The following is a 16,712-nucleotide window of genomic DNA, read 5'->3' as shown; positions in this document are numbered from 1 at the left end:
AAAGACCATTCCTAAAGTAATATGAGAGTATGCTGTACAGAATAATTCAACCAATGGCTCTATCCTTAATAGTTGTTCATATGGAAAATGCAATAATTAATAAATAATAATATAAGAACAAACTGTTTTGCATACTCACAACTGTAAACCTACTTTTGCCCCACCCTGTAGATATGTCCTATGGTCATATTGCTACAGCAACTGGAGGCTTCCCCAACTCCCAAGTGCCCCTGAGCCCCTGAGCAAGGGAGGATGCTCCTTGCTTTCCCAAACACAGAGCCAGTGAGCTAGCACTTCTCTTTTCTAGTTTGCTAGGACTGCTGTAACACAGTAACACAAACCAGTGGCTGAAAATAACAGGAACCTACAAGTCCAAGATCAAGGTGTTGGCAGGGCCATGCTCCCTCTGAAACCTGTGGGGGAGGGATCCTTCCCTGCCTCCTCTGAGTTCTGGTGGCTGGTTGTCAGTCTCTGGCATTCCTTTGCTTGTACATGCATCCCTCCAAACCTGTCTTCACGTGGCCTTCTTCCCTCCATGTCTCTGTAGCCAATTTTCCTTTTATAAGGATACCAGTCAAAATGGATTAGGGCCCACCCAATGACCTCAGTTTAACTGGATTACCTCTGAAAAGACCCTGTCCTATATAATAAAAGGCTAATATGCAAATGGACCAAACAGCGGAACGACCAGTCGCTATGACACGCGCTGACCACCAGGGGGCAGACGCTAATCGCAGGAGCTGCTCCCTGGTGGTCAGTGCACTCCCACAGGGGAAGCACCGCTCAGCCAGAAGCCGGGCTCACAGCTGGCCAGCAAAGCGGCAGCAGCACTAAGGCCCCCTCAGGGGTCCTGGACTGCAAGAGGACACAGGCCGGGCTGAGGGAACTTCCCCCACACCCAGTGCACAAATGTCATCCACTGGACCTCTAGTTTCCAAATAAAATTACTAAGAGTTAGAATTTCAACATACCTTTTTTTAGAGGGACACACTTCAACCCATAGCATCCCCCGAAAATCTTTAAATGTTTCACCCCAAAACAAAACAAAAAATGGCTTTCTGTTGACTAAGAACATCCAAACTGTTCAGCCTCTTCTAAAAGATCTGCCACTTTTCAACCTCTTCTTTCACCACCTCTCTCAGACTGCTGTGTGGCTTTCTGTTCCTTAACCACAACCGGACCTCAAGCCCTTTGTGCTTGCTCTTCCTTCTGACTGCAATGTTCTCCCAGCTCTTCAGAAGGCTGGCTCCTGCTCACCAGTCAGTTTTCTGCTTATGTACCTCCTATGAAAGGCATTTTCACACCTTCCTAAGGAAAACACTGTCCCCCAACCAGCCAGTCTTCATCACTTCCCCTCACCCCATGCTTTTCTTCACCAAACTATCATTTTTCAAAATTGTTCTGGTTATTTATTGTTTCTTATTTATTATCTATTTTCCTCCCACAGAATTTAAAGTCTGTGAGGACAGAGAATTTGTCTTATTCACTGTGGTGTCTGAAGCACAAAGAAAAGGGCCGGCACACGCCAGCATTCCATGCACACGTGTTGACTGCATGAACGGGCAGAATCTCAGCAGGCAATTGCTGAGAATGAAAGAACAGAACCAGAGAGCCTTTCTCTGTTCTTCACAGCCAGAGCCATTATATTCCTTAATTCAGAAAGGATGTCTGCAACAGTATTGATCAACCGGCACCATTAATAATAACGTGATATCCTTTGTGTGTGAAGATCACAGTAATAATTCACCATCACGAAAGCACATGGTTCAAATTGCTTTTCCAGAAGCGGGTAAAGGGAGATTTGCTGAGTCATTACACTCTCTTGCCCAGTCCTCCTTGTGATCATCTACTACATGCTTTTTATGTGATGTCTGCCCTGGGTCTTGAGCGTGGTCTGGAGCTGTGAAAAGAACTTTCCTTTGTGTAAAACCAGCTCACCTAACAGGCACTCAAACCCACAACCTTGGCCTCATTAACACCATGTTGTAACCAACAGAGTTAACTGGCCACAGGCATCATCCTAATAGCTGCAGACAAATGAATCCATGTCAAACATTTCCTCAGATGTGTAATGCTGCTGCTGTGTTCCCTACTCTGGGGTTTGTATTTCAGCAGATTAAAATAATATGATACTATTACAGTTTTATAGAGCCCAGAGCAACAACATAGTACGTGAGCCATAACTTCTGTTTGGTTTGTGGGCCTGGGCAGGCTCCATTAAAATGCACAGCCAGTTTCCTCTTCCCAGCACCCAGCACCTGTCTATGCAAGTCACACCAGCACAACACTCACTGATTCACCTCCATGGAATTAGAGAGATTTCTGAAGGGCTCCAAGCACAAGTAAGTAAACACCAGGATGGACGAGGTGGAGGAAAAGGGGTGAGGTGGGGCGAGAGGGAGGTACCCACTCAGTGGGAACCTCTGCTAGATGGAAGTTGCACCCCCATTTACTCTGAGTCAGCAGAGCTCTGTAATCCATGCAAAGGAAGTTGAAATCACTTTCCCAAGGGGTTCTTCTTTTCAAGCCCCGTTTCCAGCAATAACAGTAATACAGGCTCAGTTTTAGGGTCGAACGCTGTTAAGATTTCAGTCCTCTTCCTGTTAGCTGAAGCCACTTATCAGCATTCTCTCCAGAGAGACTTAATTGGTGACACTGGGTCGCAGAGTGCTAAACCGTGCTGCTCTGAAAGCATCGAGGTGTCCCCAGTTTCAGATTCCTTTGGAGCCTGTAGTGAGCGCTGCTCCTCACGTGGGGCCTCTCTGCCCTTGACTTATTCCAGGCAGCTGGATACAATCAAGATACCATCCTTGTCACTTCATCTATAACTCTGCAGCTGACTACAGGATCAAAACGGAGTGGAGCAGAAGGGGATGGGCCCTCTCTAATCGAGCCCCAGTGTAGCACAGAGTCGATTATGTACATAGTAAAGCATTTTCCCAGCCAGCAGAGTGAGAACTCAAACTCTACCCCCCTCTCCTCTTGGCTACCCACCTCCTACTCTAATTCAACTCTTCTTTTTACCTCAGGAGACTGCTCTGGGGTCAGCCTTTGACATTACTAGCAAATGCCTTTATATATTGTACAGTGCAGGCATTTCAGACTGCACACTCCACCCCTGCGGGTCTAGTAACAGTGCTTCCATAGCTCTCTCAAGGCACAAAGCCATGGCTCCACTGTTGGCCCAGCCTACTGTAGCGCTCCACATATTGTGTCCTCCTCTATGTTTAATCGCACACATCTTTGAAGACAGAAGCCAATGTCTCTTATAATAAATTCCATGGCTTGGTTAGGGGCTCAGCAATAATTTGAACAGTCCTTACATTTGGGGCCAGAGATTATAATAACATAATACCATCCTCCAACTGTTTCCTTCCAACCTAATTTTTATACATTTGGTCCTAACCACCTCTTCCCAGGATTATGAAAACTTCCTCTTCTGGACTCCCAGCTGTGATCACGTGGCTGCTTTCAGAGTTACCGATTTTGTTTTTTAATTTTTAAGCTTCTGAGGTCCTTGTGGCTTCCCATCACCAGAGGATCAAACTAAGCTCTACCTTTGTTTAAAAGGCACAGGGGCAGCCTAGATTACTTCCTACAGAAAAGACAACGGGGGACATGGTTAAAGCAGATCCAGAACTGGCTCCGCCGCAGTCGTGCAAGTGACCTATTCAAGTTGTCCTTTCATTTTGCCAAATGAGGGGCTGGATTAAGTGACCTCTGATGTCCTTTTAGAGCTAAAATCATATATCTTCTCCTTTACTAAGCGATTCCCAAGGAAACTAACCCATTAATTGCAATCAGTTGCAAGATATAGGTTTCTAAATAGCATGGCCTGCATTATTTAACTTTGTTTAAAATGCCATACACATATGGGTACCTAATAAATGTTCCTGAAAAAAGGATAATGCACTGTATTCTAAGCCAGCTTAGAGAGCGCATTTTAAACTCAGGGTGTGTGCTAACCACAGTCACATTCAGGAAACTGACTGGGGGGGAGAGGGGGAAGGTACAGCCACAGGTGGTGCCCATGTGGGATATTCAATTAGGAAATCATGGGTCAGCTCCAGGAGAAAAGTAACTCTCTGAAGTGGCTGCTACAGTTACCACACTTTCAAAGGCACAGCTCCACAGGAATATTGCTACTGGGTGAGAAGATGCCACATGTGTTAGGAGAGGGACGGAGAAGTGGTGAGGTAAGTATGGATCCAAGGTGCACCAAACCGGGCAGGGTTTCATTTCTCTCCTTGCACACGCCCCTGAGTGTTGGAATACCTAACCATCAAAGTGGAACAGAGCTCTATGAACCAGGCCAGCCCTGTGGTCACATGCTGGGCTCGGCCAGGGCAGAGTTGCAAGGAACCCAACTTGCAAACGTCTTTGAATTACTGGCCCTTCAGGCTTGTTGTGCTGCATGCTGCCCAGATGGGAAAGGGGTAGCTGGCTGGATTCCAATTCCTAGCTGGTTTCCACAGAGGAGCCAGTGATCGGATTCACTCTCAGCCCTCTGGGAACAAAGCTCACCTTTTATATTTGGAATTTCCTGAAATGAGAATGGAGGACTGATTGGCTTCATTTTCAGCTCATGCTTTTCATTACACTGGTGGTTGGTAGTTTTTGTCAAGGGGGTGCCTGAGACACAATTAAATGCTAATGTTAGACATCTCAGAGGAAAGGAGCCCTGAAGTTATCACCTGGAGTTCCCTCGTGCTGACTGGTTCTGACAAATACACATGCATGCTGTGTTATGAATTAAGATCTACCTGTTGGATCACACAATCTACCTGAGAGATCTTTCCAACTCAATACAGGATTCTGCTTAAAATAAGCCAAGCAGAGCCCTGGCTGTTTGATTCCCGGTCAAGGGACATACCTGGGTTGTGGGTTCGATCCCTGGTCAGGGCACATACAGGAGGCAACCAATCAATGTTTGTCTCTCACATCGATGTTTCTCTTTCTCTCTCTTCGTTCTCCTCTAAAAAGCACACAAAACAAAACAAAAAACCACGTGGGAAAAACAGTATCACAGGAAGGCTTCTGGGATCTTGGCCGCAATCCTACTTTGCTCAGCCTGGCTGGAGGTTAGTGCCTTGGTGAGGGGGACACGATCTCCAATCCCTCCACGCTCCTGCTTCAGGAAGCCTGGGGCAGTGACGAGGCAAAGAGGCCGTCTGGAGTTGGCCACGGCTGACAGAGGAATGTGTGCTACTAAACTTGCACCAGTTACCACTACGAGGAAGGCACAGCCGAAGAAGGTGGCTTTAGAACTCCTCCTTGAGCCTTCTGTGGGTGGTAAGGAGAAGAGGCTCACTTTGATGGTCTAAGTTGCTGACCCCTGCCGACACTCTCTCAGGCAGAGGTCATCTGGAAGGCAGAGATCCTCTGACCCAGTTCCCTCACTACACAATGAGCAAACTGAGAGCTGGAGAGGAAGTGGCTGTCCCAAGGTGACACTGCTAGTTCAAGCTGGGTCCTAACTGCCAGTCCAGTCGCCTCTTCATGACGTCATGATTTCCCACCCTTCTGATTCTAAAAAGCACCTCATCTCCCCATGCTCCATCCTCACTCATAAACAAAGAAGTCAGATGTTGTCTTAAATCACACGCAGTGTCATCGGGGCAGAGATGGTAAAGTCGCACGTGCATGCTGATGACCAAGTTGAAAATAGAACAGGAGGAGGAGGAGGTGGGGAAAGTGACAAAACCCTTTGCTCTCAGCAGTACTCATCTTCTAAAAGCTGAAGTCTCTTCATGAATGTGGTTTCCATTTAGCAAAGAGCGCCACATGCTCACACCATTAAGAGAAGGAACTCCTGTCAGCTATGTAGCAAACCAGAGAGATTCCACATATGACATCCCCAGGCCTACTGGAACCTTGTAATCTGTGAGGCTCTGGGGCAGAGAAGGAAATACAAGCAAAAAGCAGCTGAACAAAAGATTAAACTCAACTACTATTTTTCACGAGGCAATGAATCCCTTGAGTGATAATAAAGAAGGAAAGAGGAGACATGAAATTGAGGGTATGGGAGGAGGAAGGGATAGGTCAGGATAGGGCCATGGATTTTCTAATTTTGTGCTCCTTAAGACCCACTAAACATGAAATCATCTTTATTTCCATAAGCTCAACTCCAATGGGGGCCATACTAATCTAAGTCTAGTCCCAGAGGATTGCTTAATGAAGTTAAAAGAAGAGTAATCATAAGCCAATGGCTATTCTCTTTAAATCCTGCAGGAGTGGAAAAAGAGATGTTAGTTTTATAAATAAACATTATCAAGTCTTTAAAATATCAAGTGGATTTTGTTTTCTTCTCATTGTAGAAAAGGAGGAAGTGGCACTGACCACAAACCCTGTAATCCTGGCTGAATTCAAAGCATAAATGTGGTTCAAAATAATTTCTTAATGAGTAAATTCATCACAGTGCCCTGTATGTGTAGGTAAACCCCAGAATCCCTTGGTGAATAATCAAACAGCAGAGGGACTCTTTCAAATTATTTCTTTATATCCCATCTATTCCATCCCCTGCCCCGTCGCACCCCCCCCGCCGCCCCGCCAAAAATGACTTGGGATGGCTCACAATAAAAGATAAAAACTACAATAAAGTCCAAACTGTCAAAACAGATGATGTCCCCAACAGCATTAATAAATAAATAAATAAATCCACCCTGACCAGGTGGCTCAGTTGGTTGGAGCATCATCCCATACACCAAACGGTTGCAGGTTCAATCCCAGTTGGGACATGTATCGGAGGCAACCAATAGATATTTCTCTCTCACCTCCATGGCTCTCTCTCTCTCCTCCTCCCTTCCTCTCTCTAAAATCAATAAAACATATCCTTGGGTAAAAAATTTTTTAAAATCCAGAAGTTTCCATCTATTTAAAAAAATATTAATCCTGATATCAAGTTCTAGAATGGCAATCCAACAGCAAGCTCAAGCCATGGCGATGGAGAGATTTGAGTATTCCTATTAATTCATTTATGCATTCAACTTGAGTTACCACTATTTTTTAATTAAACATCTTATTATGAGACAACTACAGATGAAAAAGAAGTTGTGAGAAAAATGCAGACATCCTGTGTCCTCTTTACAGTTTTCTACAAGGGCAACATCTTGTGAAACGATAGTGTGATGCATACCATCAACACAGTCAAGATACAGAGCATTTCTATCACAAGGGTCCCTCCTGTCAATCTTTTCCAGACACCCTCCCCCATTCAGGTTCCCGCTGGCAACCACTAATCTGTTCTCCATCTCTATATAATTTTGTAATTTCAAAAAGGCTATATAAATGGAATGATACAGTATGTAATCTTTTGGGATTGGCTTTTTTCATGCAGCACAATTCCCTGAAGACTCACCTACATTTGTTCCCTTTTATTGCTGAGTAATAGTCCACGGTGTACATGTACTAGTTTACCCACTGAAGGACATCTGGGCTGATTCATTTTGGCCATTGCAAGTAAAGCTATTACGAATTTGTGTGTGCATAAATTTTCACTCCTTTGGGATACATGCCCAAGAGTACAACTGCTGGGTCATGGTAGTTGCGTGTTTAGTTTTATAAGAAACTGCCAAAACTGTTTCTCCAGAGTGGCCTCACCATTTTACATTCCCACCAGCAACGTACGAGTCATCCAGTTTCTTGGCATCTTTATCAGCTTTTGGTATTGTCACTATTTATTTTCTATTTTAGCCATTCTGATAGGTGTATAGCGATATATAAATTATGGTTTTAATTTGCATTTCCTAATGGCTAACAATGTTGAATAGCTCTTCATGTGCGACTTGCCATCTGCATATCCTCTTCCGTGAAATGTCTGTTTGTGTCTTTGCCCATGTTCTGATTGGACTGTTTGTTTTTTAACTGTTGAGTTTTGAGAGTTCCTTATAGATCCTAGCTGTTCAGTCCTTTGTTGGACATGTAGTTTGCAAATATTTTCTCTCTCTTTTCATCCTCTTCAAAAGGTCTTTCACAGAGAAGTTTTAAATTTTAATGAGGTCCAATTTATCAATTTTTCCTTTTAGGATTATGCTTTTGGTCTTAAGTCTAAGACTCTGTTTAACCTGAGATCTGAAAAATTTTCTCAAGTTTTTTTCCTAAAAGCTTTAAAGCTTCATATTTACATTTAAATCCATGATTCACTTTCAGTTAATTTTTCTGTAAGATGTGAGGTTTAGATCAAGGTTAAATTTTTGCCTATGGATATCCAACTGATCCATCGCCATTTGTTGAAAAGGCTATCCTTCCTTCACTGAACTGCATTTGCACCTTTTGTCAAAAATCAGTTGCCCCAACTATTTTTAGGGACTGTCTTACGCTTCAAAGAGTGAATACAAAAGTAAAGCATATATCTTGTTACTAAGGAGCTTATCATTCAGAAAAGCTAATGACATATTCATAAAAAGCTAGAGACGAAACAAAGCAAGGGTACAAGAAAAAGTACAAAATAGAATTAAGAGGATAGTAGGATTACTTCTGGATTGGGGTGGGAAGGCAGGGAATAAGGAAAAAGCTTTATGGATTTCATTTCAAGGGAAGAAAAGAAAGTTAGTTTGCAACGTTAGGATTGAGATTCTCATTACCCACAACCAGATAGGTAAATAGCACAAAATTACTCTTTTTAAAAAATATATTTTTATTGTTTTCAGAGAGGAAGGGAAAGGGAGATAGAAACATCATTGATGAGAAAGAATCACTGACTGGCTGCCTCCTGCATACCCCCTACTGGGGACCGAGCCTGCAACCCAGGCAGGTGCCCTTGACCAGAATCGAACCGGGGAACCTTCAGTCTGCAGGCCGACGCTCTATCCACAGAGCCAAACTGGCTAGGGCACAAAATTACTCTTTGCTGTCTGTCTAGCAGGCCAAGAAATGGAAGACCAGGATTCCCTACCTAATATAAAATAGGAGAGTATTTAACTTTGAACAGCTCCTTATAATTTTACTCATAGGAACTATATAGGAGAAAATTCAATGTCCAAGCACATTAAGTTCGCTCTTTAGTCAATAAATACTTACTGAGCAACTACTATGTGTCAAGCACTAGGCATACGGTAGTAAACAAGGCAGACACAATCTTGTCTGAATGTACAGCTCTAAAGGGGAGTTTTCCAGTCTAGTCCCAGATCTATGCTGTGGATTTCATGATGGTCCTGCTTGTAAGTTAGCCCCTTCCTTCCTTTTCTCAGAGCAGAGTGTCAACATTTCATCAACACTTCTGGCCCACCCCTCAAATCTTCAGCGTAACACACAGGCTGGCTGAGAACTTAGAAATATTAATTTTAAAGGTTGCCAACACTTGAGCTAAATGAGCCAACAGACAGTAGCACATACAGCGCACCATTAATGTGAATCCCAGGCACCAATTTTTGAGCACAAAGCAATGGATGTGATCTAAGAGCTATAAATATCAACTGACCATCACCTTGCTTTCTAGACTCGCTTTCCCAATCATGACGTTTCTAAGGTCAGGGGATTATTCTGATCTTTTAAGTTTTCTTTCTTTTTATTCTTACAAATAATGCTACGTCTAATGCATTAGCAATCACCAAGCATGGCCTCAAACTCACAGTCTGTAAGCAGTTTACAACGGGCAATGCATAGCTCAGCTTCACGTTTGGGAACAGAGAATTTTCCTCAGAAAGCTATTTTCCTGAGAGTGTAGCTGGGAGAGTTCGGGGCCTGGGTGCTGCTGTGGCTTTCCCCTGGCCCTAGGCCAAGCCTGCCCACACTCCGCCTGTAAGCATCTCTATCAAAAGCAAGGCAGATAAGCAGCCCATGCAAGACAAATTCCCCCTATCCCCAAATCCTGAAGCCTGAATTCCTGGAGAAAAGCCTGTAATCAACCCCAAAGAGACAACAGGCAGCTTCTGGAACAATAACCTTCAAACATATGGATCCTTTCAGTGTTGGAATATCATTGCAGTTATCTCTGTGATGGGTGGGGGAGGGAAAGTGTGCATTCTTTAAACCATCAACTGTACCGACACCTCTTTACAGGAACCACCCCACAGTACAAGCACTAAGCTACACTAGTAAAGCCAGGTGGCCCTGATGGCACCGAGGCAGGAAAGATGCTGAGGCCCGGGGGAGCACACGGGGCTAGGAGGGGCAGAGTCAGGAGAGCGCTCTCCTCGCCAGCACTGCCTGGCACTAAGTAGGCACTTATGGAAAAGATACTGAAACCAGCTGCCCTGACTCACTCTGCATGGGAGTCTGAGGAGACACCCTTCAATGTAAGGTTGTGCCAGCAAGAAACGTGCTCCCTTCACTTTGGGAGCCAGAGCCCCTCGCCCTACATGGGATGCTTCGTTCATGGCTATGTAAACAAATTCTGAGCTTGTTACTTTTAATGTGCTCAGTGGGGAAGAAAAAAGTGTCACTCTATTGTAATTCCCAACTGGGTGCTTTTTAACCGCTCAGATGTTATTTCACGGTTCAGCATACATACTCGATTTTCTTCCCTTAATATTTGTTTGACTTATTCTCCGATGGGGACTGGGTGCTTTAGAAAAGCTCCGCGAGGTCAGCCTTCCCGCAGCCTCTCTCAGCACCTCCGTGGGCTCCTGGCTGCGGCCCTGGCTCTTCTTTCAGCAGTTCTCGCTGCAGCAACCACACACACCAGCTATTTTCCCGCCAGGTCCCCTGGGTCTGGGGGTGTAAATCAAAGCAAGCTGGACGTAGGACAGACCGAACAGATTATTCAGTTCCCCCACAGGCTGAAAACAGGGAGCCTGAAGCAACATGAAGAGTACGCAGGGAGAGGAGTCTCTAAGAAAGAACGGCTCACCTCTGCCACAGCCTTCCAGTCTCCTCTGAGGGAAGCTCTGACTACACACCACGGGCAGGGGGCGGGGGTCGGGGGCGGGGTCACTCACAGATGAGCTATTTGGCCCATTCCTTCTTCCAAAGATGACAATCTCTATTAAGAGGGGCGGGGGCGGGGTCACTCATAGAAATGAGCTATTTGGCCCATTCCCTCTTCCAAAGATGACAATCTCTATTAAGGGCAACTCTTCAGGTAAGTAAGAAAAGTGAAAAATGAAGTAAAGACAGACAGATGTTCTTTTTGATCTTTATTATTGTACTGATATTATGCCCAGGCCCAGGAAAGGTACTCAGAGGGGGACTGTCACTCATGTGTAATACGCAGGCTCCAAGAGCGCTTACAGCCATCAGCTTCTTCAGATACTTAGTGAAGAGGGTGCACCACAAATCCTAAGAAAGGGAGAGTTTTCAAAAAGTGCAACTTGGGCACAGTGGTTCTAACTGCATTGTAAAGCTTTAGTGTCAGACCCGGCAAATGCTGATTCAGAACAACGTTGGCGAGGTCTGACCCTGTGTGTGCCCCAAACGGGCCCAGCTCTCAGCACCCTCAGCTCCCCAGCGCCACGTGCACTCCCTGCTGGACTGGCCCCATTGGGCACTCCAGCTACAGTTCATCAGCCAAGTAAGAGAAGGAAATACTGGAATCCCAGTCTTTCCAGTCACCCATCGGGTCAGAGCCTGAGGAGGCTCAAGGACTCGAGTCAGCCAAGAGGTCAAGGAATGGGAATCTAAGGTACTGGCTCTCATGAAGGCTGACACACTTCCAATAACTGGATTATGCACCTATCCAGGGATGTCCCTTCATTTATGGGCCCCCCTCAGGGAAGTTCCCTTTTTATTGGTCTTGGTTATGCAAGAACTGAGTTTGTTCATGCCCTGGATGAACTCCAAGGGAAAGTCTGCTCTAGAGTCCATGGCAGGATGATAGGTGGTTCCATGAATCACAAAGAAAAGCCTCCTGGATTCCCAACAAAACTGAGCGCATTTTCACAGTTAGGCCTCTGAGGCTTAAAATTCAGGGATGAAAGCAGTTAACTTTCTGAGAGAAGGATCATGACCATGAGTCTGTGAGGAGCAATCTAGACCCAGGCCAAGGCTGCATGTGCATCTGTTTGTTCCCCAGACCTGGTATCTGTGGCACTTTCACTGGCAGGGAGCTCAGAGAGGGACGAACAGAAGGACAGAGAGTCTATTTTTTAAAAAGTTATCGGCCTGCTAGCTTTAAAAAGAGATTATTATGAAGTCTAATTCTATGATAGGTTGTTTCCATCTTTCATCTCTTCTAGTAAGAAGGGAAAACGTGGGATAGTTTATTTAGGACCACAGATTTTATCATCTCTCACCCTCTTCCTGGATGAATGTATGGATAGCTACAAATTTCACTAATTATGTTTAAAATGTGACTGTTATATAGCGCCTCAGCTCTGGAATTCTCCAGTTAGCGGAATTCTCCAATTCTCCTCATCACAAACTGAATCTAAGCTATGTGTAAGCCTTTTTCTTCTCCTTGGTTCTTCAATCCATTTGAACGTCCAGTTGATAGATTTTCGACTACCACTGCCTGTCCCTGTCTTCACTCTCAGTCATCTCCACTTCATTCTGTGATTTGACTGCTTTTCCCATACACCTCCCTACAAACCGACAGTCCCTCTTTACCACCTAAGCCTTCTCAGCTGGCCTCTGAGCCTATCTGTCAGCTGGGCCTCTACTGCCTAACCAACCTCGCGTCCACTGTTAACCAAAACACAAGTCCCACCCTCAGCACATCAATCTGCTTATGGCCTCCCTGTGTGACCACACATACCAGGCTCATTCTCACTTTGGTGCCTTTCCCCTCAGTGTTTCCTACACCAGGAACACTCAAAGACTTTTATGTTCTCATAAAAAAAAGTGGGGCATTCCAAGATACTTTGCTGTCTTCCCATGGTTCTTTGAGAGTATATACTTGCCATTACCTTGGGTTGTTGTGAACAAAACAATACAAATAAATTCTCAAAATTTATTAGCACCCAAGAGGTTTGACCAGCCTCTACCACCCATGGGACACCCAGGCAGTAAGAGAAAGTAAAGTGCTAGGCATTTTGTGCACCTAACAACATGCAGTTGGCTCTTAGTGAAGTCCATTCACCACGTGAAGTACTGACTTTATAGCCAGTATTACTAGCCCAGAGTGTTTCACATCTCTCAGGTGAAAAATGTTCAACACTTAAGTGCTACTAATAATTTTTATGGTTGGAAATGAGGATCAAAGTATGAAAGGAAAAATAAATTCACGGGTTCATACATTCAGCCAAGTCTGCATGGCTCATTTTCTGCCACATGTTTTAAATGGTCTCTCTAAAAGGCGGGGGAGGGGAGGAGGAAAAGTTGCATTTTATTTCCCCACTCTTTAGGTCTGAAATAAAAGCAGACAGACTTGGAGGGGGGGGGAAAATCAAACATTCGAGTAACACTATACACTGCTACTGTTCCCCCAGGAGTTCCTTGCAAATGAGTATCAAGAACTCAATAGATACTTTCCTGGTAAAATACATAAATAGATAAATAAATTATTCCAGGCTGAAAAGAATTTCAACATCTGGCAGCTCACTAGAGCTTGTCAAACAAGTCAGAAGCACGCGGGGCCAGGAAAGATCATTCTTAGCTCCTGATTTGGGGGCTGGAGAGGGAATGTAACATTTCCCAAAGCTCTTTGCCTTCCAACAGGGAATATGACCCATTTAAACAGGCAATGACCCCTGTGTTTTCTTCCAATAAAATAAATAATGATACCCAGCATTAGGTCTCTAATCCTAATGTCTGTGTGCTCAAGTCATAGACAGTGGAAGAAAAGAGGCCTTTCCTACATGAACCGGCTTTTCATTCTCAAAAACTTGCTGTGGTATACCTTTAATGGCTATATTAAATGAACATTTAACACTTTAAAGAAGGAATTTAACCCTGGCTGGTGTGGCTCAGTTGGTTGAGTGCTGTGCCATGCACCGAAGGGTCGTGGGTTCAATTCCTGGTCAGGCACAAAATTGCGGGTTTGATCCCTGGTCAGGGCTCAGGCAGGAGGCAACCAACCAATCAATGTATGTTTCTTTCTTTCTTTTCTTTCTTTTCTTTTCCTTCCTTCCTTCCTTCCTTCCTTCCTTCCTTCCTTCCTTCCTTCCTTCCTTCTCTCTCTCTCTCTCCCTCCCTCCCTCTCTCCCTCTCCCTCTCTTTCTCCTTCTCCCTTCCTCCCTCTCTAGAGTCAGTGAAAAAAATATTATATATATATATCCTCAGGTGAGGATTAAAAGAAGGGATTTAACTTCTTTGCACCTCAGTTTCCTCAGGAACGAAGCGGCAGGATATCTCTAGTTCCCTCTATGTTCTGACTTTTGGATGCTTAACAGGCAAGCTAAGATTCTGATCCTTTTGGCCAGATCAGCAGGGAGGCCTGAGGGCGGGTCCCGTCTAGTGCACCAGCCTTGTCTATGTGCCGCAGTGCACAGCATTAACATCGCCTGTTTGTGTTATGTTTTTTTTTTTAAATATATTTTATTGATTTTTTACAGAGAGGAAGGGAGAGGGATAGAAAGTTAGAAACATCAATGAGAGAGAAACATTGATCAGCTGCCTCCTGCACACCCCCTACTGGGGATGTGCCCACAACCAAGTTACATGCCCTTAGCCAGAATCGAACCTGGGACCTTACAGTCTGCAGGCAGACGCTCTATCCACTGAGCCAAACCGGTTAGGGTTTGTGTTATGTTTTGACAAAGGCTGGGAAAGCACTGTTGTGGCTCTAAGAACTTCTTCCTGGAAAGGGATTCTAGGGCTCACTATCATTTTCAGACTAACAGTCCAGGTAGCTCTTCCCCTATCATTCCTCCTACATCTCTTACCTTTTACAGTAGGGGCAGACTGTGCTAGTTATTAGTTACTGTCTCCCAGCCCCACCCCTGCTTGGAATGCTGGGGCTGAGACTCCACAAGAATATGTCCGTCTAGGCTACATCATTCTGAATATTCCCTTTCTCACAGAAATAGATACATGGGTATAGTTTGAAGCCATATAGACAATGAAGAGAGAAAACCTGCAGAAACAATTGGTCTTTTGCCCTGAGTTGGCTAGAGAAACAAGTAGGTAATTTGCTTTTTTTAAAAAAATGGGAATGAGATTTACTAAAAATCATTCAACACCCTAAATGTGATGATGTAAAAGACATCTCTATGAATGAAAAGAAGTCCAAAAAGATGAATGTGTGTGTGATTAGCTACTCTCAAGCCTTTCACTGGTCAGTAACTATACTGACCAGGGTATCGCTCACCTATTCCACAATTACTTTTACACCCAAATAGAGCTACATACATACATATTTAAAAAAATAACCAAGGAAAACTTGAGCTTTTAATTTTTGGTGGTAGTGGTGATAGAGGGATTCTTATTTCTTCCCCTTAAAATTCACTTTTTACTTAAGGGCTAGAAAATAAATTTCTATAATAAATACGTGTACCAAATATGGCTTCATTTAATAAAACTTCACGATTTCTTAGAGCCCCAAATTCAACAAATCCCAAGTCAACTAAGGAAGATGGTTCCCTCTCTCCCAAAGGCGGGATGACTCCAGGGGATCAATGTCACCACCTTCGCACATGCCAGCTGTAGCTAATTGATTTATACACTCTGTTTTGCTTAGGTCTGATCCACCATTACGCCCCTGCAGCCACGGGCCTCTCCTGTCGCCATCGTGCATCTCTCGTACATCCTCCCCGACAGAGCTCATCAATTCCTATTGCTTTTCACCAGGCCTCAGCTCAGGGCACTTTCCCCTGGGGAGACCTTTACTGGTCTCCATACTTAACCCCTGAACCCTGCCTAATCCATCAGCCGCATCGAATGAACAGTGATAGAGAATGTTTCTCCCTTCAGACAGGCAGCCAGCCTCCCCACTTAAAACTCAGAAAGAAAGCCATCAACAGGGTCTGCTTTCTGTTTGTCAGCGTCGCCAGCTTCTTCACTTAATGATGTTTTTATTGTTGCAGCGCCCAGCTGCTGGAGTCAGGGGAGCGCTATTCAAAAGGAGACATCAATTAAGTGCTTGTTAAATGCTATAGATGCTCTTTTGAAAATGTCCCCTGGGACTCTCCTTGGGAGTTCTCCAAACTGGTGGAGGGACAGTTGTCATTTTGGAATAGGGTTTCCCCAAAGTTTTAAAGAACAGCTTCATAACCCTATGCACAGCTTTGGATCTATTTGAACTTAATTATTATGACTTTGGAGAATGAAATATAATAATCTTTATTAGGAAAAGTAAGCAATAATAGGCAATAAATATTAAGTATGTAAATATACTGCTTAAAATCTCCTTACCTCATAACCAAACTGTAGCTCATCAGAGGTCAGCATAATGATGTCATCATCAATAGCCAGGACAGCCTCCGTCTCGATTTCGTCATAAGGGAAGAAACGGTTACTCAGTTTGTTTTCAGCAGTCCTCACAACCTTTAATGGAACCCGGATTTTGGGCCAGAGAGACTCTGGAAAAAGAAAACACAAGGTATTTATCTTAAAAAAAAAAAAAGGTGGTGACAGCAGCATATCACAAATGAGCTGGAAGAATCAAATCCACACACAGTGTGCAAGGGCAGTTCTTACAAATGCAATTTTATAATATTTTATACTAGAGGCCTAGTGCATGGATTCATGCACCGGTGGGGTCCCTCAGCCTGGCCTGTGGGGACGGGGCCAAAACCGGCTCTCCAACATTCCCCGAGGGATCCTGGATTGCAAGAGGGCGGTTCTCAGGTGATGTACCCTGGAATCGGGCTCCCTCCTCTCTGGTTCCAGGTGCGTCATCAGAGAACCACAGCTGCCAAGTCACCACAGCTCAGCAGCTCCTGCGTTGAGCGTCTGCT

At 44.5% G+C, this 16,712-nt stretch overlaps 1 protein-coding gene across 5 annotated transcripts in view; it reads right to left on the bottom strand.

Moving 5' to 3' along the window:
- EXT2 (exostosin glycosyltransferase 2) overlaps positions 1–16,712 on the bottom strand; it is a 119,162-nt gene that overhangs the window by 17,367 nt on the left and 85,083 nt on the right. For 2 of the 5 annotated variants that reach the window (XM_014543300.1, XM_014543299.1), the window contains one exon: positions 16,168–16,334. In XM_014543300.1, the coding sequence (XP_014398786.1) occupies positions 16,168–16,334 (167 nt within the window). Of the gene's footprint in view, positions 1–11,001; positions 11,218–15,301; positions 15,867–16,167; positions 16,335–16,712 lie in introns of those variants that run through there. The other 3 variants (XM_014543303.1, XM_014543301.1, XM_014543302.1) reach the window with 3 other exon arrangements.

Source organism: Myotis brandtii, unplaced genomic scaffold (genome assembly GCF_000412655.1).
Source record: "Myotis brandtii unplaced genomic scaffold, ASM41265v1 scaffold324, whole genome shotgun sequence".
NCBI lineage: Eukaryota > Metazoa > Chordata > Mammalia > Chiroptera > Vespertilionidae > Myotis > Myotis brandtii.
Note: the sequence above shows the minus strand (reverse complement) of the source record. Positions and strands in the feature narration are given on the sequence as shown.